General features: G+C 52.0%; 9 protein-coding genes and 1 non-coding gene across 10 annotated transcripts; 2 read left to right on the top strand and 8 right to left on the bottom strand.

Annotated features, from left to right (window-relative positions):
• Positions 1-641: 641 nt before the first annotated feature.
• On the bottom strand, positions 642-5,705 carry Z519_00366 (uncharacterized protein; the record flags this gene model as incomplete). The annotated part of the gene is made up of 2 exons (XM_016758125.1): positions 642-5,318; positions 5,376-5,705. 2 exons carry the CDS (start codon positions 5,703-5,705, stop codon positions 642-644), a joined length of 5,007 nt encoding a protein of 1,668 aa, XP_016625374.1.
• An 822-nt stretch (positions 5,706-6,527) lies between these two features.
• Z519_00367 (uncharacterized protein) lies at positions 6,528-7,388 on the bottom strand (the record flags this gene model as incomplete). The annotated part of the gene is made up of 1 exon (XM_016758126.1): positions 6,528-7,388. One exon carries the CDS (start codon positions 7,386-7,388, stop codon positions 6,528-6,530), a length of 861 nt encoding a protein of 286 aa, XP_016625375.1.
• A 1,765-nt stretch (positions 7,389-9,153) lies between these two features.
• Positions 9,154-9,664, bottom strand: Z519_00368 (uncharacterized protein; the record flags this gene model as incomplete). Its single annotated transcript, XM_016758127.1, has 2 exons — positions 9,154-9,308; positions 9,361-9,664. 2 exons carry the CDS (start codon positions 9,662-9,664, stop codon positions 9,154-9,156), a joined length of 459 nt encoding a protein of 152 aa, XP_016625376.1.
• Positions 9,665-10,318: 654 nt separating this feature from the next.
• On the bottom strand, positions 10,319-10,720 carry Z519_00369 (uncharacterized protein; the record flags this gene model as incomplete). Its single annotated transcript, XM_016758128.1, has 2 exons — positions 10,319-10,509; positions 10,642-10,720. The coding sequence occupies 2 exons, from the start codon at positions 10,718-10,720 to the stop codon at positions 10,319-10,321; spliced, it is 270 nt and encodes an 89-aa protein (XP_016625377.1).
• Positions 10,721-11,341: 621 nt separating this feature from the next.
• Positions 11,342-11,785, bottom strand: Z519_00370 (uncharacterized protein; the record flags this gene model as incomplete). Its single annotated transcript, XM_016758129.1, has 1 exon — positions 11,342-11,785. One exon carries the CDS (start codon positions 11,783-11,785, stop codon positions 11,342-11,344), a length of 444 nt encoding a protein of 147 aa, XP_016625378.1.
• Positions 11,786-13,348: 1,563 nt separating this feature from the next.
• Z519_00371 lies at positions 13,349-13,490 on the top strand. The gene has a single exon. It is a non-coding gene; the product is annotated as a tRNA-Cys (tRNA).
• Positions 13,491-14,069: 579 nt separating this feature from the next.
• Positions 14,070-15,680, top strand: Z519_00372 (uncharacterized protein; the record flags this gene model as incomplete). Its single annotated transcript, XM_016758130.1, has 1 exon — positions 14,070-15,680. The coding sequence occupies one exon, from the start codon at positions 14,070-14,072 to the stop codon at positions 15,678-15,680; it is 1,611 nt and encodes a 536-aa protein (XP_016625379.1).
• A 652-nt stretch (positions 15,681-16,332) lies between these two features.
• Z519_00373 (uncharacterized protein) lies at positions 16,333-17,362 on the bottom strand (the record flags this gene model as incomplete). The annotated part of the gene is made up of 2 exons (XM_016758131.1): positions 16,333-17,163; positions 17,225-17,362. The coding sequence occupies 2 exons, from the start codon at positions 17,360-17,362 to the stop codon at positions 16,333-16,335; spliced, it is 969 nt and encodes a 322-aa protein (XP_016625380.1).
• A 1,913-nt stretch (positions 17,363-19,275) lies between these two features.
• On the bottom strand, positions 19,276-20,512 carry Z519_00374 (uncharacterized protein; the record flags this gene model as incomplete). Its single annotated transcript, XM_016758132.1, has 4 exons — positions 19,276-19,298; positions 19,372-20,137; positions 20,195-20,328; positions 20,395-20,512. The coding sequence occupies 4 exons, from the start codon at positions 20,510-20,512 to the stop codon at positions 19,276-19,278; spliced, it is 1,041 nt and encodes a 346-aa protein (XP_016625381.1).
• Positions 20,513-22,092: 1,580 nt separating this feature from the next.
• Z519_00375 (uncharacterized protein) lies at positions 22,093-26,016 on the bottom strand (the record flags this gene model as incomplete). The annotated part of the gene is made up of 1 exon (XM_016758133.1): positions 22,093-26,016. The coding sequence occupies one exon, from the start codon at positions 26,014-26,016 to the stop codon at positions 22,093-22,095; it is 3,924 nt and encodes a 1,307-aa protein (XP_016625382.1).
• Between the last annotated feature and the right edge of the window lie 532 nt (positions 26,017-26,548).

Below are 26,548 nucleotides of genomic sequence, written 5' to 3' on the forward strand. Positions count from 1 at the left end.
CCCAAAAGTATACGAGGTTCTTGCATGGATTTGTACTGGGCATCCTCGGCTGCACTATGCAATACTATTATACTATCTAGGTACTGGCGCGTCGTCGCTCCGGTCCTGTCCAAGGCCACGCCTGGGCTGGGGCTGGCTGGGATCGCTGGCAGGATGGATGGACCTAATGTTACCATATTAAAATCGAACGTCCATATCATTAAACTATATGTAGGTACTACAAAAGCTAGCGACTTCATCCGAAGTTAGAATACCACCTATGAACAAAAAATTCAGACTGAAATTTCCCCGACCAAATATGACCATTACTATTTGATATTTTTATTACCCACCAATCCGTACCTATGTCTATCTACTTGGTATGTACTCCATATCATGTGCAGCCACGAATATGCTATGTCTCCCTCCCCCCATTTCCCCGTCTACCTTTCTTTCTTTCTCTCTCACACATCCCCCTTCCCCCTCCTCTCCGGTGCCTCTGTCTCTGTGTGTGACAGTGACATGATTTGAAAATGAGAAAAATAGGGAAACCCTTTTTTTTCCATTACCAACACCTTATCCGAGAACGCTTCCTTTCCTCTGCAATATCCTTTCTTGTTTTGGTTCTGATTCTGGTTTTGGCGCAAGGCTCCGACTCAGATTCAGATTCCCCAACCGCCCTCTGCCTCGGAACTGTCGTCGTCTTGTCTCGTACCGCTGGCTGTGGCGTCCACACTGTCAATGGCACCGACACTCCCTCTCCCTTCGCCTTCACGGTCCTCCTCTTGCCGTTGCTCTTGCTCCTGCTTTTGTTCTTTTTGTTGCTCTTGTTCCGGCCCTTCCTGCCCTTCCGGATCACCCCCGACACCTATGCCCATGATCCGTTCCAACTCGCCCCTCTCACCACTGTTCTCCACCATGCCCCTAAAGACACCTCCTTTCTTCCCCATCAACTCTCTGGGAGTATCAAACTCGAGCACCCTGCCTTCCCCCATGACCAGGATCTTGTCAAAGTCCGCAATCGTGCTCAGCCGATGCGCGATCACGATCAGCGTGCTGTCCGTGAACTCCTCTCTGATACTCCGCTGGATCAGGGCGTCGGTCTCCATATCCACCGCCGACGTAGCTTCGTCCAGGACCATGATCTTGGGCCGGGACACGATGGCGCGTGCCAGGCAGAGGAGCTGTCGTTGGCCTTGGGAGAGGTTGAGCCCGCCCTCGGAGATCTTGGAGGAGAGGCTGTGAAAGATGTTGATGTTTGCGGCCGCCGCTGCGTCGGCATCTGGTGAGCTGTCTGTGGCGCGCTGATCTGGTACGGGTGTCGCGCTTCCGCTGGCCACAGCCGACGGAGAGGCCGTAGTCGACGAAATCAAATGCACCCGCGCCAACGCCTCCTTCAATTCCTTGTCCGTTTGCTGCTCGAATGGGTCGAGGTTGCTCCTAACCGTACCGGAGAACAGCACGGGATCCTGCGGAATGATCGCCAGCCTCGAGCGCAAATCGTACAGCTTGATCTTGGAAATGTCCACTCCATCAATGTAGATGCTCCCGCTGCGGGCCTCCAGAAATCGGAACAATGCAAGCGTCAGTGAAGATTTGCCCGCGCCCGTACGTCCAACAACGCCGACGCGCTGGTTCTTCGTGACCTTGAAGGTCAAACCCTTCAACACTGGTGGGAGATCAGGCGCATACCCCACGACCAAATCGTCGACCTCAAGATTTCCCTCGGTGGGCCACGCGGCCGGTGCATCCACGCCTCCTTGATTCTCAATCGTGATGTTACTGTATTCCACAATTCTCTCGGTGGCGTTCATGTCTAGTTCCACATTTGAGTACTGTCGCAGGAACCAGATCACACCTTCGCTCAATCCGAGCGCGAAACTCAGGGCAAATCCAGCGAGACTCGAGTCAATGCTCGTAATAGAGACAATCAGGGCCGCGGTGATGGCCGCGAAGATGGCACCCACCATGTTCAGCCGCCATCCCATCCACCGATTGAACAGCCAGAGATGCCAGTACGCGCGACAATGTCGGTCAATCTTGGCGTACATCTTGTCGAGGTACGCGTCAGACTTGTCGAATGCACGGATGGTCTCAATACCCATGAGAACCGAGCCGAATTGCTCAAAGACGGGAGACTTTGCGTTGCTTTCTAGTCTCTTCACCTCCCGGGCCCCAGCGAGGTATCGCAGGGCGTAGTACATGGAAATTGAAAGCAGACAGATCGCAAAGACGATCATGAATGGCGACACGAATATTCCTGCAATCACGACTGACAGAACGTGCATCATGTTGTGGAGCATAAAGGCCAAATCCATAGCTATGCGCGAATCGAGCATATTGAAGTCGGAGGTGAAGCGGTTGAGGATGCGTCCCACAGGCACAGTGTCGAGCCAGCGTAAAGGCGCGCGGAGGACGGCGAAGGCGAGTCCTTCGAAGAGTATTTTGGAGGCGCGAATTGAGGCCATGAAGACGAAAAAGTAGCGCACCGTACCGATCAGCCAGGCGACGAGGGAGATGCCAAGGTAAACTCCTAGGTAATATCGAAGGTTTGGGTCGATGGCCGCGGCGGAATACTGAGCGTGGAGGTGGTGATAGACGCTACTCAGAGATTGCTGGACCAGCCTCTGGGGGAAGATATGCTCCGACTCCGTGCGGTACGATCTCGTCCACACACTGATCCAATACGACCTGGCCAGGTAAACTGCGACCCAAAGACTAAAGATGGCCAGGATGAACAACCAATAACCGAAGCCGCCAGACGCCCTGATGTAGGCTACGTAGATTCGGTACTTGATCGCGCCTGTCTCGCGCTTCTCTTCCTCCGTGAATTTCTTCGGCGGGTTGCGGCTTTGCTTCGCGTCATTCAGACTGGCACGGGATGGACGACGCATCAGATTGTTGGCAACATCACTGAGAGCGGATTTCCGCCTCGACCGGCGCGACTGGTTGGTCAACATTTTCTGGAGACCGCCGCCGTCATCCACCGTTAGATTCTCGATGGCTTCTTCTTCGTCCTCCCTTTTTCCCTCTTCTTCGTCTTCGGCCAGGATCGATTTTAGTTTTCCACTTCGTCGCAGCTCCTCTGTTTTGCCGGCCTGTTCGACGGTGCCGTTGGATAACAGAACGCTATAATTCGTTTTTGGGAGACACAAGGCGACGTGGTGTGTCACCAGGATTCTTGTTCTGCCTTGGCCAAGTTCCCCTACGAGGGCTTGCTCGAACAGATGTCGCCCAACGTGCGCGTCGACTGCGGAGAAGATGTCGTCCAAGACAAGAATGCCTGCCCTGGAGTACAGGGCACGAGCAAATGAAACTCGCCATTTCTGGCCGCCGCTGAGATTGATTCCATTTGCACCGATGTCGGTGAGTTCTCCATCTGGCAACATTTCCAGATCCTTCGTCAGCGCGCACGCATGCAGAACCTTTTGGTACCGGTCATTGTCGAGAGGGAGTCCGAAAAGGATATTTTCGCGAATAGTAGCGTTCTCGATCCAAGGAATTTGGGCAACAAATGCAATGGAAGACTCCATCACCCAGTTACTCCTGTTCGCCACAGAGTCGTGTCGCTGGGCGGCCAGCGGCGGTTTGGGGACGACAAGTTCGCCTCCAAGAATTTCAGCCTCGCCAATGATGGAGGCCAGGAGCAAGCTCTTCCCCGACCCAGTGCGGCCGGAGATGACGCTTAACTCGTTCTTCGGAAAGCTAATGTTCAAGTTGCGCAACGTGAACTGGTTCTCTTCGTTCTCAGGATTGTCCGACGGCCAAGACACCGTAGCATCTTTGAACACCACAGCATCACCAGCCTTGGTGCTGTCGATCCGTTCAGGCGCATCAAGGTATTCCTGAACCCGATTCGCAGACACTATAGCATCAAGGAGGTCTGTTATCATTTCTGGAATGACAGCCAAGGTCATTTCAATGGCTTCGAAGACGGAAATGGTCGTGAAGGCCACCGACGCAGTCAATTGCTTGTAGATCAGAACATAAGTTGTCAATGAAACGGCTGCAAGCATGACGGGCCCGAAAATCCAGATGCTGATCAGAGTGGTGTCGTACACAAACACTTGCCACTGCGTCTTCAGTTCCCTCCTCCTGGTTTCGAGAATCTTTTCGTACCAGTCACGCTCAAGGGCACTGAACTTGATTTGACGGATGCCTTGCAGAGCTTCGGTCACCACTGCCATCTTTTGGTCACGATATTTCATCAGGTCGTCTTGAGCAGCGGCATATCGCTTGGCGGCCATGATGTTGATGGGCGTGATCAGGGCAGGAGCCGCCAGTCCAGCAAGCAACGGGATGGGTCCAATCAATTTTGACAAGAAGCTGATGGCAAATATCAACTTGATGGCGGATCCCAGAAAGATGTAGTTGAAGGTTGCAAAATCCGAGATTCGTTTCGAGTCGATCCCAACCAAGTTGATGGTGCTTTGCTTCGACTTCTGAAAGTCGCCATCCTCGTCCTCGTCCGGAGCGCGATCTCCTCCCTTGGGGCCATCGTCCACGCTGACCACAACTTCGCCGTTCAAATTGCCATTTGCTGCCTCCTCTTCCTGCTTCTTGCCCGTGCCCTTGACATCTTTTCGCCTGATGGCTTTTCCAAACACGACGGCCGACAACTGTTCGTAGATTGGCACGCCAATCTTCATGAATGTGATGAAGAACATCCACGCCTCGAGCCATGACGAAAAAGTAATGGCTAAGCCGAGGCCGATCACCAACAGCCATGACGTGAGCGCCACATCTTCGCCTTCATCTCGGGCTTCGAGTGTCTTGAGAATGAAGTAAAGGGCGATTTGGGGTAGGAAATCCGTGATGGAGCATGTTGCCTGCAGAACCCACTGTTGGATGAAGGCCCACTTATGTGACCAAAAGAGCGTCTTCCATAGTTTGTCTTTGCGTCCGACAGCCTCGAAGCTGGCTCTTAATTCTCGAGATCGAATTTCGTGGTCAATCTCGTAAAGATCATCGTAGTCGAGGCCCTTGTTCTTCACCGCGAAAGAAAGAATCGCCGACGCCCAGGAGAAGGTTATTTTGGCCAGGACAGAAACGGTGTTTTGCCGGTCGACCACCTTGTCATTCCAAAAGACGTCCGGCCGCCGTGGGATGGACAGACTGGCAAAGAGGAGAAGGATCCCAGCGATGAACTGAACGAGCGATAATGGAAGATGGGCGTTCCGCGGAAGCGGGGCGACTTTCGACTGCCATAGCGATATGTTCTCGACCGCCACAGCAACGGCGATGAGCAGACATGAGAAGCCGGTAAAGATCCCAAGACGGTATCGCTGCGTTGACGAGGGCGTCACGTAGATGGCCACAGTTTGGGACAAAATCAGCGACTAAAAGACGTCAGACGATGCGACTCGCTTTCACCCGGTATCCATCACAAGGCTTACCCAGGTTGCAAATTGAAGCCACTGTTCGAGGGTGAGAGATAGATTGGGCCGGTTCGTTGTCAATATCGCGGTGGCCAAAGCATCGAGGCAAGCGATGGCAGAAACGATAATTAGTGTCCAACGGACGACCACGTCGGAACACGCTCGCTGAGATTCTTCCGTGGCCTTTCCATCTTTGTCCTCATACCGCCGCGAGAGCTCCTGGTATTGTCCTTTTTTGGGTCGAATGCGAAGCAGAAACTGGCGGAATGCTGGAGTTGACAAAGCGCCTACAACGGCCAGACATGCTATTGAGATTGCGACCGATGATGAGATGTGATGGGCTGTCATGATGGTGGCCGCGGGCCAATGTAGACAGATCAGACAGCTAGAGATTTCAAGGACACATTGCACCGGCACATACGGCACCTTGGATGGAACGTCGAGGGGGGAGGTGTCTAGAAAGAAGAAATCAGAGAGAGGGAAAAGAGAGTGGTTGAGTCTTGGTGTGTTTGTAAGGTGATGTTGTGCAGGCCGGACACGGACCCCGGAATTTTCATCCAGCTGATTGCAGTCGATGGCAGCCGTAATTATGCACAATGGATTGTCTCTGTCTCTATCTGTTACTGAAGATATCGTCACCGGTTGAAGCTGAAGTTGCCGCTGCAAAACGTGCAACCTCGTATTCGGGAGGTGAAACAAGATTGGGCAGGTAGATTAATAGGAGCTTGTCGCCATTCGCCTTGGTCGCTCAAGGGTTACTAGGTGACTACCCAGTAGATGACTATTAGGTGACTAGGCGACTACAGTAGGTCGCTAGCTTCCCCGGCCATCGTCCACCACCCCTCTCAATAACCAGTGGCACCCTCTACCCAGTACTCGCTCCCTAGTCGACTAATGGCTGCGTGACTCTTACCTCGTCGTGACTCCGCAATTCTGGTCGCAGATCCGCGACTCGGCAGACTCCCAATGACTCACTCAGATACTGGTTTTAAGAGAATGATTGGAGAGATACGGGGCTCCAAGGAAGCCTGCACTGGGCCCATGGAAAACAACATGACGCGATTGTTAGAGCATATATGCTGAGTATTCATTGAGAGCTCCTTCGCTACATAAAACGTTCAATTAATCCATATTCCCAAATTGTGCCATTGTCCATCCCTTTTGAGCCTCTCAGTCCGAGTCGATAACCACAACCTCCGCCTCTGCGTCCCCAATGCTTTCAACCTTGAGCATGTCTCCCGCATTGACATGACTCACATATGCACCGTCTCCTTCTTTGAGGATCGCGTCTTCTCGTCCGTCTAGCCGGATCTTGGCCTTGCCCCCTTTCGTTTCCGGCAGGTGGATGTACACTTTTCGGTCGGATTTGGATGTGACGACATCTCCGCCGCCGATCTGATAGTTGAATGTGTGGTTTGTGGGGATGATGCCGGCACTGAATACGAGGTCGGCATGAATGGGAATCGTGCCCTCTTTGGCGGGGATGGCTGCCTTCTCGTCCTCCAAGGTGGCATTAGGCCCGGCCTTCAATGGGGTGATTATGGTGACAAAGTCTCTGCGCTTGTCTTCGTCCGAAAAAGTGCTGGTGTGGTAGATAGGCGGCAAGTTCCGCTTCCATGGCAATGCCCAGATCTGAAGAAAATGCACCCAATCCTTGTTATGTTCGTTGTACTCGCTGTGAGAAATGCCCTTTCCGCCCGTGGTAAATTGTACATCCCCGCGGTGCAAGCGGTAAAATTTGTCCTTGTCGTCAGATTCGGCGCCCTTCTTTTGCATGGAATCGCGATGGGTCAGTTCGCCCGACAGCACGTAGGAGAAGATTTCGGCGTTTTGATGGAAGTGTGTCGGAAACCCTTCACCAGGCATGACGCGATCTTCGTTCAATACGCGGAGGGATCCGTATTGCATGTATCTGGGGTCGTACCATCCGGCGAAGGAGAAGGTATGTTTGGTGTCGAGCCAGCCATGGTTGGCTGCGCCTCGGGTCTTGGAAGGTCGCGGGGTGATCTTCGCGTGTGACAAGCTCGACATGGTTGCTCTGAGCACGGCGGTTGCTCTCATAGAATCCTGTGTATTTGGGATGATGTTATTGCTGCTGCTGAGCATGAAAATCGCTGTGAGAGCTGTGAGAAGTGCTGTTGATGTGATGAAGAGTTTCGTTTTTTGATGGGCTAAACTGGAGAACATCGAGTGGGAAGAAAACTTATATACTTGGACCTGGGTGTCGGAGAGAGCATTGTGGACACCTCGAGAACAGCCTCCAGGGCGCATTATAGTAGACTTTGTAAGTCAACAGTCAGGCAAGGAGAAAACACATTGGAGTAAGCGAGTGGAAATGGTTATCCAATTCTTGGGTAAGCGAAAGACTGCCTCCCAATACAAGCCAATCAGCTGCTGACATCAATCCTTAGTCATCATAGGAATTCGCCTTGGCAATGACATCATGAACCGAATGGTGCTCAGCCTCCGACTTTCCCTTTTCGGACTCCTCTGACCTATCTTGCTACCGAGATTACTTACTCGAGAGTGAAAAACATAACTGCCATATACAATATAATCCTAGAGGGCGAGCGAAGGCTACTTTAACCTGAGCCTAACCGAAGACCTGTGGTCACGTGAAGGGTCACGTGATTGCTGATTCGAGGTTCGCCCTTCGCGAATTCAAGGGCACCACTTATAATGCCCACAGCGTAACAACGACGACGAATTACGAGACGAGGTTGATATCACCTGATTAGCCTGGAAGAGGTCTTTCTATTGACCCCAGTCTTATAGTGAATGGAACTCTAGATGAAAAGTGATGTGAGGGTGCATGTCTATGAGGCTTGTGACGGTTTTAAGGTGGTAATCTAGAAAGGAAGGTTTTCTTGGTCTTTCACCCGGTGAGAGAGTTAGATGGGCAAGTGATACCTCTATTTCAGCTCCTAGATTAAAGGGCACGCCTCCAGCGAATATTTTGAGAAGTAGATAGCATTTCTCTTTAAAGACTTTAGATCCCTTGTGTTCCTGAATCATCACCACTTCAAGCAACGGTACATCTACTCAGATTTCGCCGCTTTTAAAACCACCTGCTCACGACTTACCCTCGTCTCACCTTGGTCTCACCTCTTGCTTACCCCTCGACTCACGCTCTAACTAACCCGCATCGCGACGGTCTAAATTCTACTCAGTTTCTTTTACTCCGATTCTCAAGATTGGTCCTATTATGGGCGACAATCGGTGGGCTCTATTTCTAGGTCTCTATAACCGGCTCTTTCCCTTAGGTTCTCTCCTAACCTTCCTCCCCCTCTCCTCTCCCCTTCGACTCACCCACCTCAAGTATAAAATAGCGTCCCTTTCATCTCTTCTAAACACTTACCTTGATCGGGGAGTGCTATATCCACGGCATGAGGTACGGTCAGGCGTTTAATGTGCAGAGGAAGTTTAGACTCCAAGGAGATATGTTCTCGCATTGGCTGTGGCACGGATTGTGGTTGGTTGTGTTGTACTCCATCATAGGTTCGGAAATATTCTTGAGACGGGCTGTCGCTAGATTTACGCGTGTTGAGATGTTGTAGGCGTTAAGGATTGGATTATCTCGCATGCTCATTACAGAAGAGTCTAGATAGGCTGCCTTTGCTCGAACCAAACCACGGAGTTCGATTGACTGCTGTCTCCCCAAATCCGCTCCCAGTTCCCAGCTGATCCTCATGGGCCATTCTATCCTCTCGAACGACGCCCAAATCCCATGAAACGCATGCTTCTCTTTGCCTTGATCAATAGGTACATTTGCCCCCAGCAGCATCATCCTATTCCATTAGACCGTTTCAGATCCCCCATACTTGAAGACCCAGAGGTTAAGAACATCGGAGAGAACCGCAGCATCCGCATCTGAGAAATGCAGTCGCTGCAAATTTGGATTCTCTGTATTCATCAACGGAGCAATGCGACCGAGTTTGTACGAGGCCAGGCCTGTGAGTACTGTTAGATGCGGCAGGGTAAAAATGAGTCAGTGTTGACTTACCCGGTAGGCAAAGCATTAAATCTTGCAGAACCGTCCCACATCTATCGGGAAGCGGAAGGATTGATTCGGGCGACATCCCAGCTTGTTTGATGAGAAGCTCCATGCAATGTCGGTCAAAGCAGCCTCTGGAATATTCTATCCAGAGTATGTTAGAGTTCAAGCCTGCAGAAATCAGGATGTCAACTATCTCCTTTGGCGTTTTGGCGTTGCGAGGGAGTTTGATCTCCGTAGGCCCTCGATGTCTCTTAAGCCCTAGCTTTCTTGGAGAGGTATACCCTGTGCGCCGAACTTCAACCTCGAACATGGTGCTAGTGACCCTTCATTGTTGATAACGCAGCTCACAATGATTTTACCATTTCCATCACGAACAGTAAAGTTAGAGGAGATATCGAGGCGGATTTTTTTGCGCCTGGTGATACACCGTTTCAAAATCGACAATGAAAATGCGCCAGGGAAGTGTCAACTTGAAGTGTCTATACTCCTCCGCTCTGGGGGAGATCCTTAGAGGCTCTCGTTATTTCAAAGGAGGCGTGGTTGTTGATAAACTGGCCAATACCAACCCGAATCCTCGGCTCCAAGTCAGACTTGTTCTCCAAAACAATATGGCAGCGGCAGACTCGCTAACGGCCGTGAGATCAACGACATGATGTGGATACAAAAGTCACAAGTCGGTGTCAGCGTATATTGTAGCCATCTCGGGACAAAGATCGCTATGGCTGTCTCGAGGCTCAAAGGAACAGAGTCCACACAAGAGAAGTGGCGATCGTGGTACCAAAATCCGGAACAAGTCATCTTCTGACCCTGAACAACGACGTCTTCGCGGCCACCTAGGAACTGGTAATTTCGTGATTTTCGATAGGACCGGCGTTCCGCCTCTAGGTACGTCGAGCTCGTCCAGCATCAGTGTTCCAGTGTTCGCCATTCGAAGGAAGCTTCCCTTCAGGCACACGAACTGTACTCAATAAACCTGAGTCTCGGATTTGAGTTGGAATCTGAGAGCTATTTCGACACCTTTTGAAATGGAGCTCAAAGTGCCGATGGAGAGTGGCGTAGTGCAGATGGCCTCTGCTTGCGAGATGGTCCCTTGAATACGCTTGGCTACAGTGTTGATGGCCGCACTGGAGAGGGCTGCTAATATGGCACTGCATTCTGTGACGTTCCAGAAAGTCAGGTTCCCGATACATGACATAGTCACAACCCTTCTCGGGGCATCCTCTCAGTCACCCCATGTAAGATGGTAAGAAATGGAGGCGAATAAGTGGAGGATGGCTTGTCACATACCCACAATCTGGCCAAGGGCACCGGTGAGTATACTTGCGCGACTGGTAGTCTCTTGCTTGATCTCTTGCTTGATCGCCATTTGCTAGATTGATCTTTTTCTGCAGGCGCTTCAAATCTCTCTGCCACTTCTCCGCCTGGCAACCGAAGATGTCTGAGGAGTGCGCCCGGATTGGTTCTGGAAATGGAGACTAGGCTGTGATAATCTAAGAGGTATTCTAGGGCTTTTTTGAGTATATCCACGGTGTGCGTTGATTTTTTTGAACCCGATAGAATACCTAATTCACATGCTCCCATCCCTCGCAGCGGTTGGGTTGAAGGTATGCGACCGCTTCCTCATTGCTTTACTAGGTTGGAGGATTTTTTCAATTTCCCAATGAGACTGGTCAGCAGGACCTCAATCCTAGGCACTCGTCGTCCAGCTGCATTGCTATACTTGTGAGCCCATATGATCGGTCACGATATGTGAGTCAAACGCAGCACGATCGTCAAAGGCCGTTTCTTTTCCGGTAGAACTGACACCGCCACAATACCACTTGGTGAGAAGTATCGTGCCATGTGCCTGCAGGTGCATATAGACACCAACTACATGCTTAAACGTGGCTCCGCAATGAGGGACTTTACATTCTCAGCGGCTGTTTTTGAGCATTGCGACGACCACATTGTCGAGGTTGAGAGAAAACTTCACATCGCTTAGCAGGTTCTAGCTAACGCGATACGTGCAACCCTCAACAAGCTTAGTACCATGCTTTCCAAGGATGTCCGCGACATGTTTGACAGTTAGCCCATCGATGCAACTCAAAATTGTGTTTCGCAGACTCTTTTCCGCAATATTTAATGGGTTGGCACGCATCACTGGTATTTCGTAGGTCGAATCGAGGCAGGTTTGTTGTTCTCTAAAGTCCCAATCCATTGAATCTCTTGACGCTTCGTTGACCACTTTATCTTGAATATCACTATCCTCATCTTCATCATCGCTGTGTTCATCTGCATCGAATACCTTTTCATGGGGTTCATGCTTGCTTTCGTCTTGCTCGGCAAGTGTGGCAAAGTACTTCCAGTGAGTCATTACTGGCAGCAGCGCTGCAATCTCGGCAGGGCTCTCCAAGAAGCTCGACATATTTTTGTCTCTTTTGATGAGGTTCATGGTTCTCTTGCGCTTGGAGGGAATTGATGTAGGTTTGCTCTTCAGGAGTTTCATAGGAATACTGTGCCTCGGAAGGTTCAAGATGGTTCGAACGCCCGGGATACTCGTGACTCTCGGGAGAAGTGAATTGCGTCGGGGTTTCTGAATGGTCAGACTGGTTCTGAGCAACTAGGAGGTCGAACTGTCCAGCGCCCTTCACGGGTGAGAGTAGATTTCCGGGCGGCTTGTTGCGCTGCTCCGACGAGCTAACGCTGTCCGTATGATGGCGATTTCAGTAGGAATTTGATGCCACTCCTCTCGTAGCTGGGTTGTTTTCTATGAATCGGCGTCGATAGCAGTGTGCTAAGGCACGGTTGGTAAGGCATACCAGTGCAGCTCGCCTCGGATGTTCTTGGCCGATATGAGAGCGGATGATTTGCTCTGCTTGACTTGATGTATCATGAACCCCGCAAAAATCGCATCCAAAGCCACTAGCGAGACCGTGTACATTGTAGATATGCCGGGGAAGACTAGGGAACGAGATTAGCTTCCCGCAGCCTGTCCATCTGCAAGGGACGTCCATGACTGAATCGTCGGTTTGCCATGGAAGAAAAAAATCAAGAATGGATGAGGTTGAGATTGATCCAAAGAATGAAATAGTGGAAGCGCTGACTTATGTCGGACGCGATTGTTTGCCAGTTCACTTATGCCTAAACGCAAGCAGTCAAGCAGCATAAACAACTTTAGACGGGTCACTTACACATGACGCTCCCCGGTCCAGGTGAAGGTGGGGAGATTCACCATTTCCCATGATCCTCTGACGAGAATAATCAAGTGGTATTTCGCTTGTTGTTCGTGGTGCGCCCTCGAATACTTCTATACCTTCTAGAGACTTCGATAATGGCCCCGGGGAAGAAGCTAGCTCAGGCCAGAAGAACTATGCCAAATCATCTCTGGCACTCACGATCAAGATAGAAAATTCCTCCAAACATCAGACATTCACAAAATTGCCAGTATTCTAATTCGCGTGCTTGTCCCGAAGGGTTTTGCGCTCTTGAATCTGGTGGAGAACCGGGAAGCACGGTATGCTATTGTCACACAGTGCTCCCTACCACAGTGGATAGTTGCTTTTCGCGACCAATATAAGTTGACGCCTGCCTGGCCTGATGAGCACGAAAGTTCGGGAGAGATGCCGTGGCTCCTCAAATAGCGGTTTCCAAAGTCATCTACGGTTGCCCTGCACCAGTCCCGACTGGTTGAAGAGTTTCGTCGCGAGGCTGCCAGCTGGCAAGTTCCAAAGCCTGTCTCAACTCACGATCCTTGGCCAAGATTGTTATGCACAAGCACGGCAGGCCAAGTAACGAAGCTCTCATGGGGTATGAACTAAGAGGAAGAAGACCTGCGCCCGTCAAGGCTTCAGCGTGTCAAAATAGTTCGCCGAGCCTGCACGCTAAGCCACCCATCGAGCAGGTAAGTGTGGCTGGTGGCCACAAAGACGGCGGCACCTCGGCGTTTGTAATTTCATTCAGATAGGGTGCAAAGGCATATATATTTGAGTTTCAAAATATGTCAACAATTATCCACGACGTTTTGGCCGAGTGGTTAAGGCGGTAAGTACAACGTGCAGACTTCATGAGCTTCATAGTCTAACAGATTGGTAGACACCCTGCTATTTCCAGTCAAGGTGTTCTCTTCGGAGGCACAGGTTCGAATCCTGTAGACGTCGATTAGTCTTTTTTGTTTTTCCCTTTTTGGTAGACCGTCATATATTTTGCGTGCGTTGTAGAGAGGGTGACCAACAAACCCTGAAAAAGTAGGAGATAAAGGTGAGCAAGGGCGGCATCATCCTCTTTCCCGATCGGGGGTGAGCCGCGAGCAGTTGAACCACACCTTGGCAGTAACTCAGCCAAGTACTTGTAGACCGCATACGATTATTAGCTGCCCTTGCCGCTTTAGTTACATGTCGGGAGCACAAGGGACAGGAGCAGCGCGCCTAAGCAGGGCGAGTATATTAGAAAAGGGGGCTAAACTGAGAACCCCCAGCATCTTAAACGGGTCCCATCGTCTAAAGTTGATATAAGTTGATGTTGTGAACGAGAGGTGACAAGGAAAACTAAAAGCGCTTAGGCAGACTCGGGGATCGCTTAGGGAGCGCTCAGGAAGCAGCAGGTGACCCGAGCGGGAGTAAAACGGCGAGCGTCTAATTAGAGGGGGACAACGAAGGATAGGTTTTCCGCGTGAGTACTTTTGCACTGAGCACAGGTATTGACATCTGAGCCTGCGACATGTGGCGCCGTCAGTGTTAATGAAGAGACGCAACTCTGATACAAATATAGACAATCCGGCGGCCAAGCCAGAACCAGAGTATTCTCATTCGGATCTCGCCTTGCCGGCCTCTCTGAGACGATCCATCTCACCTCCTCTGCCCAATCCACGCCGTCTTAGCCGTAAGTCCTACACTGGTCCCAGCATCACATCGACATCCGAAACGAAATCGACTACAGCAGCCGTCGAAGCTGGTGAGCTCCAGATCCGAGACCATGTGTCTTTCTTTTCGTCCAAACTTCTCACGTCCACACGTCCACCCGTTGAAGGCCAGCCGCGTCTCTCCCACTCTGACTGGCTAGCTCTGTACAACCGAAACCTCAATGACAGGGGCCACCATTTCGTTGTTCATCAGCATGACCATCCCATAGCTGGAACTCACTATGATCTCCGGTTACAATGTAATGCATCGAGCTCAATCAGTTTTGCCATCATGTACGGCCTTCCCGGCAACCCGAATAGCAGAAAGTTGAATCGCAATGCCACCGAGACCAGAGTGCATAACTTGTGGAATCATCTGATCGAGACAGCCTCACATGATACTGGCACGATGCTGCTCTGGGATACTGGTGAATACGAGGTGTTGGCCTATAATCCGTCTTCCGGCAGAACCAGCGCGACTGGTGATGCTACATCCACCGAGGATTCGGACCTGGATGTAGACAGCGATTTGCCCGGCAAAGAAAAGGCAGAGTCTGAACCATCGAAACTCCACCGCGCATTCCAGAATCGCAAGATCAAGCTCCGTCTGCACGGCACCCGGTTGCCAAAGAACTACACTCTCAATCTGCGACTCAGTCACGAGAACAACAGATTCGTCCAGCCTGACGCGCCACCTTTTAAGCGGCGAAAGCGGAATCATCAGAGCTCGACTGGGCCATTGCGTCGGGAACCGCAACCCGAGGAAACTGAGGCTTCAGATTCAGGCAGATCAAGCTCTCCGCTTGTTGAACTACCCTCGGACTCCGACCTCGATCATCTCAGTTCGAGACGCTCTCCCCGAGTCCACCGAAGCTTATCCTCTCTTGTGCGCACAGCATCTCCACCACGGTCGAAACGTTCTATTTCTCCCAGGAAAGGCCGCGACCGAGACCAGGAGCCAACGCCACCTACAATCCCCGTCACAACCCAAGCCGTCCGCAGTGACTGGAAGGACCATCTCCCCCCACTGAAGAAACCAGCCGAGGCAGACGTGGGGTTGGAGGACGAAGAAGAAGCCTCGATCCGTCTCAACAACGCCTACCCCGGTGCGACCAACAGCATCAACTCGATCCACCAACGCCGATGGTTTCTCTCGCTCGACCGCGCCGCCTGCGGCTTCCGTCCGACGAACCAAGCCGCTTTTGGGCGGAAGGTGTGGGAGCGGCCGCGTCTGTCCTCGTCGTCCGAGGTCAAGCGCGAATCAAAGGGCGGTGACGAAGACGGGGCGGCCGACGACGCTGGATCGTTGGGTGGATTTGAACCTTTCCATGTCCTGGGCAGGGACGTCGAAGTCAGTGTGTTGACGGGCCGCACCGCGGCCGACGTGGCGAGGGATGAAGGCCTCGTGGGCTACAAGCCGCGCGGGGGATGGAGGGGTGTTGTAGAGTGAGTGAGTGAAGAATTAAAAAAAACAAAAAAAAAATCGGAGAGGAGAAAAGAAAAAGTAACAATTGAAACCAACCGACATGGATAGATCGACAGATAGATCAGGATATGGTGACATGTTTCCTCCATGTGTGCTAGCTCCGTATGAACTCGGCGAGCTCGGTATGTGCTCCGAGTGCATGTAATATAGATGTACGCCGTACTCGATTCGTACTCGATATATAACCCCAGCCGCCGGAGGTATATACATGTGTACGTATAGATTCCCAGTTTTCCTGTTTAAAGGCGCGACCAACGCAACCAACGCAACGATGCGGAAGGCAGAAGGCAGAAGGCAGTGCTCGAAGCTCCAAGTTTCGAGTTCCAAAGTCCAAGACGGGGAACGCGCAATCCACTCCAGAGTCAACAAAGTCTGGTACATATGTAGTGTTGTTTGTTCTGTTATTGAGCTGGCGCGCCGAATGCTCTAGATGCCGTCGTTACCTGTCTGGGCTATTCCGCGTCAATGGCGAGCATATATACTCCAACCCGAAAGTCATATCCCTTCCTTTGCCCAAACCACCAACAAATTGTCACCGTTGTTGCAATGTAACCGTAAACCAAGCTTCACCATCGGCTCCCCAATCAAGACTTTGTTCCCGAAAAAGTATACATTTTTAGACACCTTGCGGTCTGAAGGGTTCATAAGCAGCGCCCCTCTGCGGCGCATACGACTGGGGACCAAGCGTGTTCAACGGCACACTCTGGTGATCACTCGGACCCATGTACGGACTGCCCACCCTCTCATAGGTATACGGGGTCTTTTCCGCCCTTGTGCGTCTTGCCTCTTTGCTGCCTGGGTTGTAGGGGCTTCTCCCACTGCAGCAGCAGACGCTCAGCAGCCAGAAGAATGCCGCCGCTACCGCAAACGCGCTACCAATCCACGAGACCGAGAATATCGAACCACCCAATGTCGACTTGATGCCGTAGTCCTTCTTCAAGGTGTCGTTCAAGGCGGCTTTCAGGACGATGTAGACTGCTGTGGCGGTGATGGATGCCGCCACCAGGAGCAGGGCCATGGCGGAAGCGCAGAAGGTGGTGAAGAAGGAACCCCATCGTGAGAATATGGCGGAGATGCCCACGAGGATGGTGACGCACGCGGCACTCAGAGCACCCACGTACAAGTAGAAGATGGCTTTGGAAGCGCTGTGGTACACGTTCACTCCATCGATAAAGCTCTTGGGCAGGTAGCTGTCGGCCGGGACGCTCGTGCTGTTCAAGCCCCAGACCTTGATCGGGTTGAACCAAAAGTAGGCTTTGGGGTCGGTGCAGTTTGCGTAGACATCGTTGCCATTCCAACTGCAGTAGCTGCGAAGGTAGATTGTGTAGTAGTCTTTCATACCCAGGGACTGCTTGGCGGCTTCGAGGGCGCCACCCAGGATGGTGATGTTAGAGTCTGCTCCTGCAAGGTTCGCGGAGGAGGTTAACGTGAGGTTGGTCATGTCGATCTAAAGCCACAGTGCGTGTTAGATGGAATATTCTTGAATCCGTGGCCATAGCCCTGCTTACCTTTATAAAGTACAGGTCGTCGAGCGTCTTGTTGCGGTCAAAGGTACCGGCAAGGAAGACCAGTACCATGCATATTAACACCGCTATTGAGAGGAGGAAGGGCGCTGCTATGCAGCAGACACGGCCTGGGTTGACCATGCTGAATTGATGCTGTCAGGTTCCGAGAGTGGTTGTGTGCTCGAAAAGTGAGACGAGTTCGCTTCTTTTCGTTTCAATCGCAGTTCAGCTGAGGCGGGTTTTGGAGAGAAGGGATTCAGGTGCGGGGAACACTTCCAAATTTCGAGATCTGGTCGATCTCCACGGGCGATGGCGATTGCAAATGGCAAACGAGAGACTCGGTGCGAGGCAGTGGTCCAAGATGAAGATGATGAAAAAAAAAAGTGATACAAAATAACTTTTTTTCACCCCCCGAGGAAAAGAAGAGCGACAGATAATGGCGAACAAAAGTGAGATGTGACAGATTGCTGTTGGGTCGGGGGCCGTAAGATTATGGGGGCAGTTTTTGAACTTTCGGCGGGAGCAGTTGGCAGGCTAGCGGTCGCAGGGAGAGTTTTAGGTCGTGGTGGACACTGGAGAGAATCGAGGATAGGCGAATTGCCAGAGATGGACAATGTGTAGGCCCAATCCTGCAGGGCGGATGGAGAGTGGATGGCGATGGCGACAGCGATGGATGACAAGGACCGAGTATGCACCGAAGCTGTAGAAGAGGGCGAGGAATCAAGTACGGCTAGGGTCGAGTAAGCATGAAGTCAAGAGGTCAGTGAAGCTGCGCGATGGTCAGTGAATTCATATGTATTTCTTCCCTTGGACCTCAGGTGGCACAGCAGGACGGTGGATGAGGAGGAGCTGGTGGCTCAGCTGGTTCTTGGTGGTTCAGAGGTGGCCAGTGCCCAGAGAAGATGGCGCAGGATGGCGCAGGATGGCGCAGAAGGCCACCATAGAACGGCATAACGAGTCGTAATAGACAGACGCAAGCGAAGCGGCTGAAATCTCCATGGGTCATGAACCGGCCACCGAGGGATCGTCGCTACCGTGCTGACTGGCGCAGAATTCGGTCTCCTTGGCCCTTTATCCCTTTCTCATGGTGAATTTGCCCATTAGCTCTCTCTACCTCGTACCTGAGCCAGTATTTACTTGTACGGGGACCGAGTAGGCAGTACACACCTTCCCTCCATAGGTAGTTAAGCTCGGCTCTTAGCTGCTGCCGCGTAATTTCTCGTAGCGGCAAGGATCGAGCCTGTGATCCTACTACAGTACCATTCCAGGATCAGAAAAGCTGCCTTGACTTACTACCACTAGTATTACTGCTGAATGCTCGCCTTCAGCTTGGATAAGCAGGTCCATCAGCTAGAGCAAAGCAGAGAGTCTATTTATAGACACCCGCCTGTCCACGCGAGCATCATCCAGCTGTTCGCCACGTGATGCTCTCGATTACCCGGCTATTACTTATTGCTATTACGGCCCTTGGGAGAACTCAAAAACGGAAAACAGCTTTGATGTCCCGAGTACTACTGACTATTCGTGCGACTCACCAAGAAGGACCTCACTTGAGCCACGGAATAGCCATCACCGACATGACACTTGGATACATTTTCATTGCGCCGTTAAAATACGCCAGATTCTGCTTCCATTATGATTACCGCGGTGCGACAACATGACATGGGACTTGACTCCCTTTTCCTTTGGTTTTTGCATCCATCCCAACCTATTCGACGACGGTCGTGTATTCTCGCGGATTCAAGAGATAACATAGACAAAAGAGAGCGCAATTCCTGACGACAAGTTCCTCTGCTGTGCCCACTCGCCCTTCATACATCAACTCCGGATGTCCTGCTGCGCCATCCAATGGGTACCTGGCCAGGTGGTTTTGTCCATGCCATCGGGCCAAGTACTCTCATCGTCCACTCCATGTCACTTAGCCACCTGCTTCGTCATCTTCATCGTCATCATCGTCGTCGTCGTCGTCGTCGTCGTCGTCGTCGTCGTGGAAACTTGGTCATGCCCTGTTCGTCCGCAGTCTGGCTTATGGTAATTGGACTCTCCATCTGCTTTTAAGCTGCCACGGCATGTTGACCTGAGGATGAAATCGAGGTTAGCATCCTTCGTCACATGATCATTTTTGTTTGGAACAGCTGGCGAGAACTCACCATTGGTCTGCTGCGGTCTTTCCTCTTCTTCCTCTTCCTCCTCCTCTTCCTCCTCCTGCTCATATTCGCCGTGTTGGCCTGCGGGAACCCAGCCGTCGCGATCATTCTTCATCGGTGGGTCTTGGCTGGCCAGATCGACTCCCTCGCCCTTGTGGGCGCTGGCTCTCCTTCTCTGGCTGAGCGTGCGTGAGCGGGTGGAAAGCTTGGCGCTGACCTGCGCCGTGGACGAGACCCAGTTCGTCAAGGCATCTTCGCAATCCTGAATGATGGCCTTGGAAGCCTCATATCCGTCATAGGCGTTGCGCGTCTCGCCGGGAGTGACAGGAGTATCGTCGATGAGATTCAACAGATGCTTCCCGTAGCCAGCAATAATGGCCACCTTTTCGCAGTGTTCGCGAACCGCATCAAATTGGTAATTGAAAGCAGCCTTGAGCTTCTCGCGCGTGATGTTGGAGAGTTGCGCTTCGGCGACCAGTGACTCGGCCTCAGCCCGGACGAGTTCCTGCTCCAGGACGACAATTCGAGGACTGTTGGGTTCTTTGTATTTGAGCTGCGCAATCTGGTCTGTGATCTTCTGCTTGCGGTCTCGCGACGGCTGGACAGAGGCTTCAATGTTGCGGATCGACTTGATGGTTATGCGGTATTGGTCATAGCGATCCACGAACTGGTCCTCCAGTTCGCCGATCTCGTAGATCAAAACGCCTAGCTTGTCGGTAACATCACTAACATCCTCGTCGCAGCCTTCGCCCCAGAGGGAGAGTTGTTGCTGTCAGGCCACCAGTTAGACACGAAACCATCTATCAGGGACAACCCGAGTACTTACGGCAACCTCCATTCGCTCTCGGCCTACCAATTCCATGCTGCGCATGACGTTTTTCTCCATCTTGACGAGCTGGGAGAGCTTCTTGGCCAGATCTGGCCCAAATGCGCCCGCCGTGCCCTTTCGGAAAGCATGTCCTATTCCTCTGTGTCAGCGCTGGGAGCTGCAGTGTGTGGCCATAACGTCCAAGGGTCATTGTATACCAAAGTTGCCCCGGCCGAACAGCCGGCCACTTTTTGTGGAAGACGGCGGCGGCGGAGGGTTCTCAATTTGAGAAGCTGTAGGAGCGCGCGATTGGCGCATGGAATATGTTCGATGCATCTTGAGAGACGGGAGTGGCGGTGGTAGTAGTTTTGGTGATGGTGGTGGGTGAAGGGGAGGTGTGGTCTGAGGGGCACAGGCGCGATGGTGCTCAGCTGGATGACCGCAGGCAGGGCACGGGCGGAGGTGGTCTAGGCACTCTCTGTGTGTGACGTGGTGTTAGCAAAGAGCGAATAGAATTCTAACGAAATGACGCCAGCCGTTGAAGATGATCAGATTGTTGATGTTTCTGTGGTTTATGACGAAAGTAGCGGATAAGGGAGTCAGCGAAGATGGCAGTGACAGGAATGTTGCATAGTGACGAGGTTTCAACAAAGAGGTCGAGGGTTCACGGTCCAGAATGACGTGCCGGAATGGAGCGGGAGCTGTGGCTTGAGCCCGAAGGGCTGTACCCAGTACCTCGTATGATAGGGCCGCCTCGGTGCCTCATGTGTGCTGGTCATCGGCATTGGTATGGGCATTGGGCATGGTCGGCCCCAGCTCCCAGCCCCCAGGAGCGGCCGTCTGGAGCAAGTGGTGACGGCGACAGCGAGGAGAACGGGCCCGCAACAGCAACACTTGTTGGCTCCACTGCCACTCCGGACATCAATCCAACGGTGAATGGAAATCAATATCGACTCACCAAAGCCAGGCTCGGCCAAATTGACAGCCAGACAGCAGACAGCGGACAGAGGAGGGGTTGGGGATTAAATATTCACGCGGCGCAGGTACAGAAGGAGGAGAATGGAGCTGTGTGAGAAGATCGAGCTCTGAGCTTGGGGAAGCTGCAGGTTTTGGGTTTTTGAGCTGGAGCTGCGTGGCATTCAGGCACACAGGGCATCCAGAGCCAGCGATGAATAAGGGCCGGGAGCCGCTGCACCACTACTCACCAATAACTAGGTCGGCTGGTCGTCGTAGGTGGCTTCAGGCAGCTAGTAGGCTGGGAAGCCGCCCTCTGTGGTCGTCATAGGTGGCTCCAGGTGCACTAAGTAGTCACTAGAGCAACATGGCGGGCCAGCCACCACATTCACGCCGCTCACGTCATCGAACTGCGTCGAAGAATCAAAGATAAAGACAGACACACACAGTGACAGCTTACTATAGACAAGCTACTCGTAGCTCCTTTTGTCATATACCCTAATAGTACTCGTACAGGGACAAATACAGAGCATCGAACACGGACACTTGCTCCGTCGTGGAGACCCTTAAGCTCCTCATCTGCCCAACAGGCTAATACAGTATCTTTCAACCGCCCAAGCTACGGGAAGGAATGTAGCACCGCCACTGTCCGACCGAGGAATCCGTAGCTGGCCCCTACCCAGTAGTTAGTACCTACAGTACATCCATAGCGAGCATAGATCATGCCCGTCACGCAACCCTGCAGCTGGGAATCAATGTCGATCCGTCCAACAGGCGAACCACGGTTCTCATCATTTGTTCCGGCTTCCATTGTCCCTGGGCCATCTCCACGAGGCAAAGCAACGACCCACAAAAGGCTAACAAGCGAGCAGTTAGAGAGCTAAGTCTTCCTTTCCTGGGGCTTCGGCGTGGTCCCTAACACTGAACAGGTTGTACGGCTCGACCAAGTTCGTCCCCGTCTTTCATCTGGAATTCTGCCTTCTTTTCCCATGCTTGTGGTTGCTTGCTCTCTCTCGTCCTCTCTTGTCATTGGCCCCATTATTGCTAGTCCGCCTGCGCCGTTGCATCTTGGTCCTCTTTTTCCGGGAACCGTCAAGATCAGACTCCGCATCCCACTCGTCCTCCGATACATGAGCCCTAGCATCATAATCAGAATCCTCCGCATCCTCAGTTGGTGGATCTTGCGTCGTCTCGTCTGCTGGGCTGCCCCTGGAGCCCTGCATTGAACTGTGTGCTGCTTCTTCATCGGCGCCCGACCTTGCCCCATGGCTCTGACCATCCTCTCTCCTACGCTTCAGTTGCTGAAGTAGCATACGAGACTGGCTGCTGCAATCTTCTCGAGCGTTGTTGCTGGCTGCTTTTGCTAGCTTATCTGTTCCTGTGGTCCGCGTGACACGTTCCGCCGAATATGGGAGCAGTGCTCTATCACTTGCGGGCTTTTCTCCTGGCTCCCAGAAATTCTTGACATGTTCCTCACTGTAACCATATGTCCACAACAGCTCTTCTCCCGCGTCGACACGCCGCTTTGCAAAAAGCCCGATCCGCGCCTGTCCATTGCACCACAGACTTTTAGGCTCCACATTAACGTTCTCTTCTTTAAGCGAGTTGTTCATATATCTCGTCTTGTTGCCATGGTTGGACGCGTCAATCTCCTGAGTTGCATTGAGGGCGAAGAGATATTCCTGATTTCGGAGATGATAGAGCGCGCCTCTTCTGTCGCCCTCCGTTTTACTGATGATCTCTCCGACATATTCGCCAATGAAGTCCCCGCTTGGAATGTCGGTTAGGGCGTAGAGCCCATAACCCTGGACCTGGCTTGGAGCCCTGGTGGTGTTGGCAGGTACACCCAGCTGGATACGGTTATTCCTACAACGACCCTTTCGAATGTCATCCCGGTACTTGTTAAAAGAATCCAGGACTTCAAGCACGCCACATCTGCCACAAAGATGGGGGTCGCATTCACGATTGACTTTCCAGCACTCGCACCTGTTGTCCTCGAAGCAGATCTTGTTACCGCCAGCTCTGCAGGTGCACCCCCGAAAGCGTCGTTTGCAGGACTCGTCACATCCGCAGAACCACTCACAGTGTACCTTGCTTGTCCCACATGAGCATGCCGGGTTGTTGATGCACGGTCCCTCGTGGGAACAAGGGAAAAAAGGCTCCCGCTTTTCTAAGTCCGCACTTCTCGAGACATCAATTATCTGCGCTGGTTTCTTCTTCCCGCGTGCCGTCTGGCTGGAACCTCCCGGAGTAGGACTTATGTTAGTAGCTGTAGGGCATGGACTGGGAGGATGCTTGACTCTGAATATTGAGAAGATGATGTGATTGAAAATCGTCATGCAGCTTACTTCCTTGATCACTCGTGAGATAAGGCACGGGCCTCGTTTATTGTAGAGGTAGAAGCCCATGAGTTTCTCGACACACATTTTTTGTGACTCCGATACAAACGGGCGGAATTCTACTTCTGATACCGTGATATCGCGGCGGTTGGTGACGTCCCAGAAGCACGACGAGCTGCACAAGTGCTCATCTGCTAGTATGGGCCTAATGTAGTTTTCTGGCGGCCGACTTTCTCCGCTGATACTCCCGTTGAGCTGTCGCCCGAGTATCTGTCGCAAGTTGGTTGACGATTCGACGCAGAATATTCCGCATATATGCGACTTATTTTCAACGTCACGCTTGGCACTAGGCAGCGACACAAACTTTCGTACGTTCCGATCAGATTCATCGTCGTTTATAAAGGCTCTGGATGTTTGCGGGCCTTCATCATCGTCGGGAGGCTCCTCGTACGATCCGTGATCTGGACACTGGTGGCGAAAACAGATTAAGCAGAAGCCGGGGTCTTGCATCGTAGCCGCCCCGGAGTCCATATGTCGCGGTTGTATTGTACTGCCAAGGGCAATGTGCCACAGACTTGACCCAGTCATCTTGTGGAAGGCGCGAGCCGCTAGCCCTGCGAAAACAAGGCTTCGGTCATCAGGCCGTGGCAGACGCTTGAAGTCTTCACCGAGATAGCTCTGGCGACTCTGTGGGTCAGCCAGTTTGCATGTGTTGCAAACACTCTGCTGTTCTGTCCTCCATGCCGTTCGGGACGCCTCACTGCATTTAAACTCGATTCGGCGATCGGGTTCAAAATGGTCCTGCGTAAAGAAGTAAAGGACGTCGCTCTTCTGGATTTGGAGGCGCTTCAATAGTTCTTCAACCCAGGGCTCCCAAAGGTATATTAACTCCTGGCATAGGCGTTGCTGCTCCATCCCCTGGAAATCAGTTTTGTAGCGCAGTTCGAACTCTTCATATTTTATGCTGGAGTCCGGATCGTCCTCGTCTTCATCGTCATAGGCTCTATGTGTGGCAGTCCGAATGTTGGGCGCAAGAAAACTTGAATTGACTCTGCCGATGGACTTGGATTTCGGCAGGATTATCGAGTCGGTGTGATAGCACTTTTGAGGTGCAGGAATTACCTCCACATCCTTATTTTGCTCCGCGTCTGGATCCCACCCTCTCCGTCTCTCCTCGGTGAGTGTCTTGAAAGGGTCTGGGAGACTGGGGTCGAGCCTGGGACCACCATACTTCCTGACGTCGATAGTTGCCTGCCTCAAGTCGGCTAGGACGTTTGCTTGCTGGTATTCACGTAATTGCTGGCGTATGCGTTTCAGTATATTTGTGACAGATTGGACGGAGGGACGCAAGGTTGCTTCTTCTATAGATTCGACGGAAGAGTCAGACGAGACACTGATGCAGTCATCATCCTCATGTTCCCCGCCCATTGCGGAGGACCCCTCAGCACCGCCATCTTCCTCAACACTACCACCTTCCTCGAGACGCTCATCTTTCTCAACTTCGATTACTCCGTGCTTTTGAGATTGCTGGTCAGTGGGCGCTTCTTGTTCTGCGTCTGAGTTTTGTGATGGTTGAGGACGGAAAACAAGCCTGAGTGGAGGTCCTTGATCCAGGTCTGGGCTACTTGAGTCTGATATTTCGCCCTCACTCGAGTCATCGGATTCGCTCGATGATTGCTCTTTCTGTAGATTTGTCTTTTTGGTGGTTTCTGAACTGGTATATCGAGCAGGGGATGTCATGTCCAACTTTAATACGGGCGTTTTAGATTTTTCTGTAGAATTGGGTGGGCCTCGGTAAGGGCGGGCCACTCCCTGTTCCTGACAATGACCACAGAACGGTGTCTTACCGTCGCACTCGAGGTGAACCCGAGCACAATTGCTGCAGACAAGGCTATTTGCAACATTAGGGGGAGTTTTTGAGAGTGGCTTTGCGTTGCCACTGGGTGTGCCATGGTTTTGTCCATTTCGAGCAGTGGGAGGCGTGGAAACTACTGGTGAGGATGAAATCGCGAAGCCGGGTGATTGTTTGTGATTCAATATCTGGGACTGGGGTCCTTGATGAGCCGTGGACAAATCAGCATTCCGGACACCAGGCCGTTGTTTTGTGGGAGAAGTCGAGCTTTTGGATGGAACTGTACTTTTGCTCTGCGAAGTCGATCGTTCTTCAAGAAACGGTGCTGTAAGAGATGTTCTGCTTCGTTCTCGCACTGGAGAAGGGATGGGTGTAATTGACGATGTATTCAGCGGTGATTTTCTTAAGGGGTTTTTTGTTAGTGGTCTTGGTGATGGACTCTGGGGTGGCCTTGCCGTCGATCGCTTTGCTGGATTATCTGCTAAGTCGCGCAGTCGCGCTAAGAAGGGTGCTGCTGCCGTTGACGGTGACATGGGCCGGTGTCGCACGTCAACCTGCTCGTCAGTACCATGGTCGTTCAAATCTTTCCGCACAGGTCGAGTGGCCGTTGAGGCTCTGTTATTCTTGGGCGGCCCCTGGTCTGAGTCTGAGCCCGAGTCGGACAAGGCAATGATCTGGGACGGGTTGTGCTTCATTTTATTCGTTCCGTGTTTGGAGACGCGAAAAATGAAGTGGAGGCGAGATTATGGGTCTTGCAGGTTCTTTGTTCACTGCTTGAAGTTACTAGATTTGCTTGCATTCTGCAGTTCTTGTGTATATCAAACACACGGCTGCTCCAGCTGGACAAATGGGAGGTTAATGCCTCGTACAGTTGGCGACCAGCGCCAAGACGGCCGGAGTTTCTTCAAGCTTTTGGCTCGCAAACCGCTGCTTTTACCGACCAATCAGCAGTATCGAGGTATGCCTCGCCAGGAACGAGGCACATAGTTACATACTCTCTCGATATATAGTGTAGACCAAAGCATTACCACTGCTCACCAGATTCCCTACAGATTTGCATCATATGTCTGCCTACATAGATAGCCTGATTAGGTTTTTTTTGTGCTCTGTTCTCTCAGTCAAAGCGCACCTGGAGGTCGTCTTGGACGTCCTTCGGGGACAGCATTCTGGGGGCCGAAACTCATGCCCCAAGGATACCTAATATTCTGGCCACTCGAATGATCTGAG

Source organism: Cladophialophora bantiana (genome assembly GCF_000835475.1).
Source record: "Cladophialophora bantiana CBS 173.52 unplaced genomic scaffold supercont1.1, whole genome shotgun sequence".
Lineage (NCBI taxonomy): Eukaryota > Fungi > Ascomycota > Eurotiomycetes > Chaetothyriales > Herpotrichiellaceae > Cladophialophora > Cladophialophora bantiana.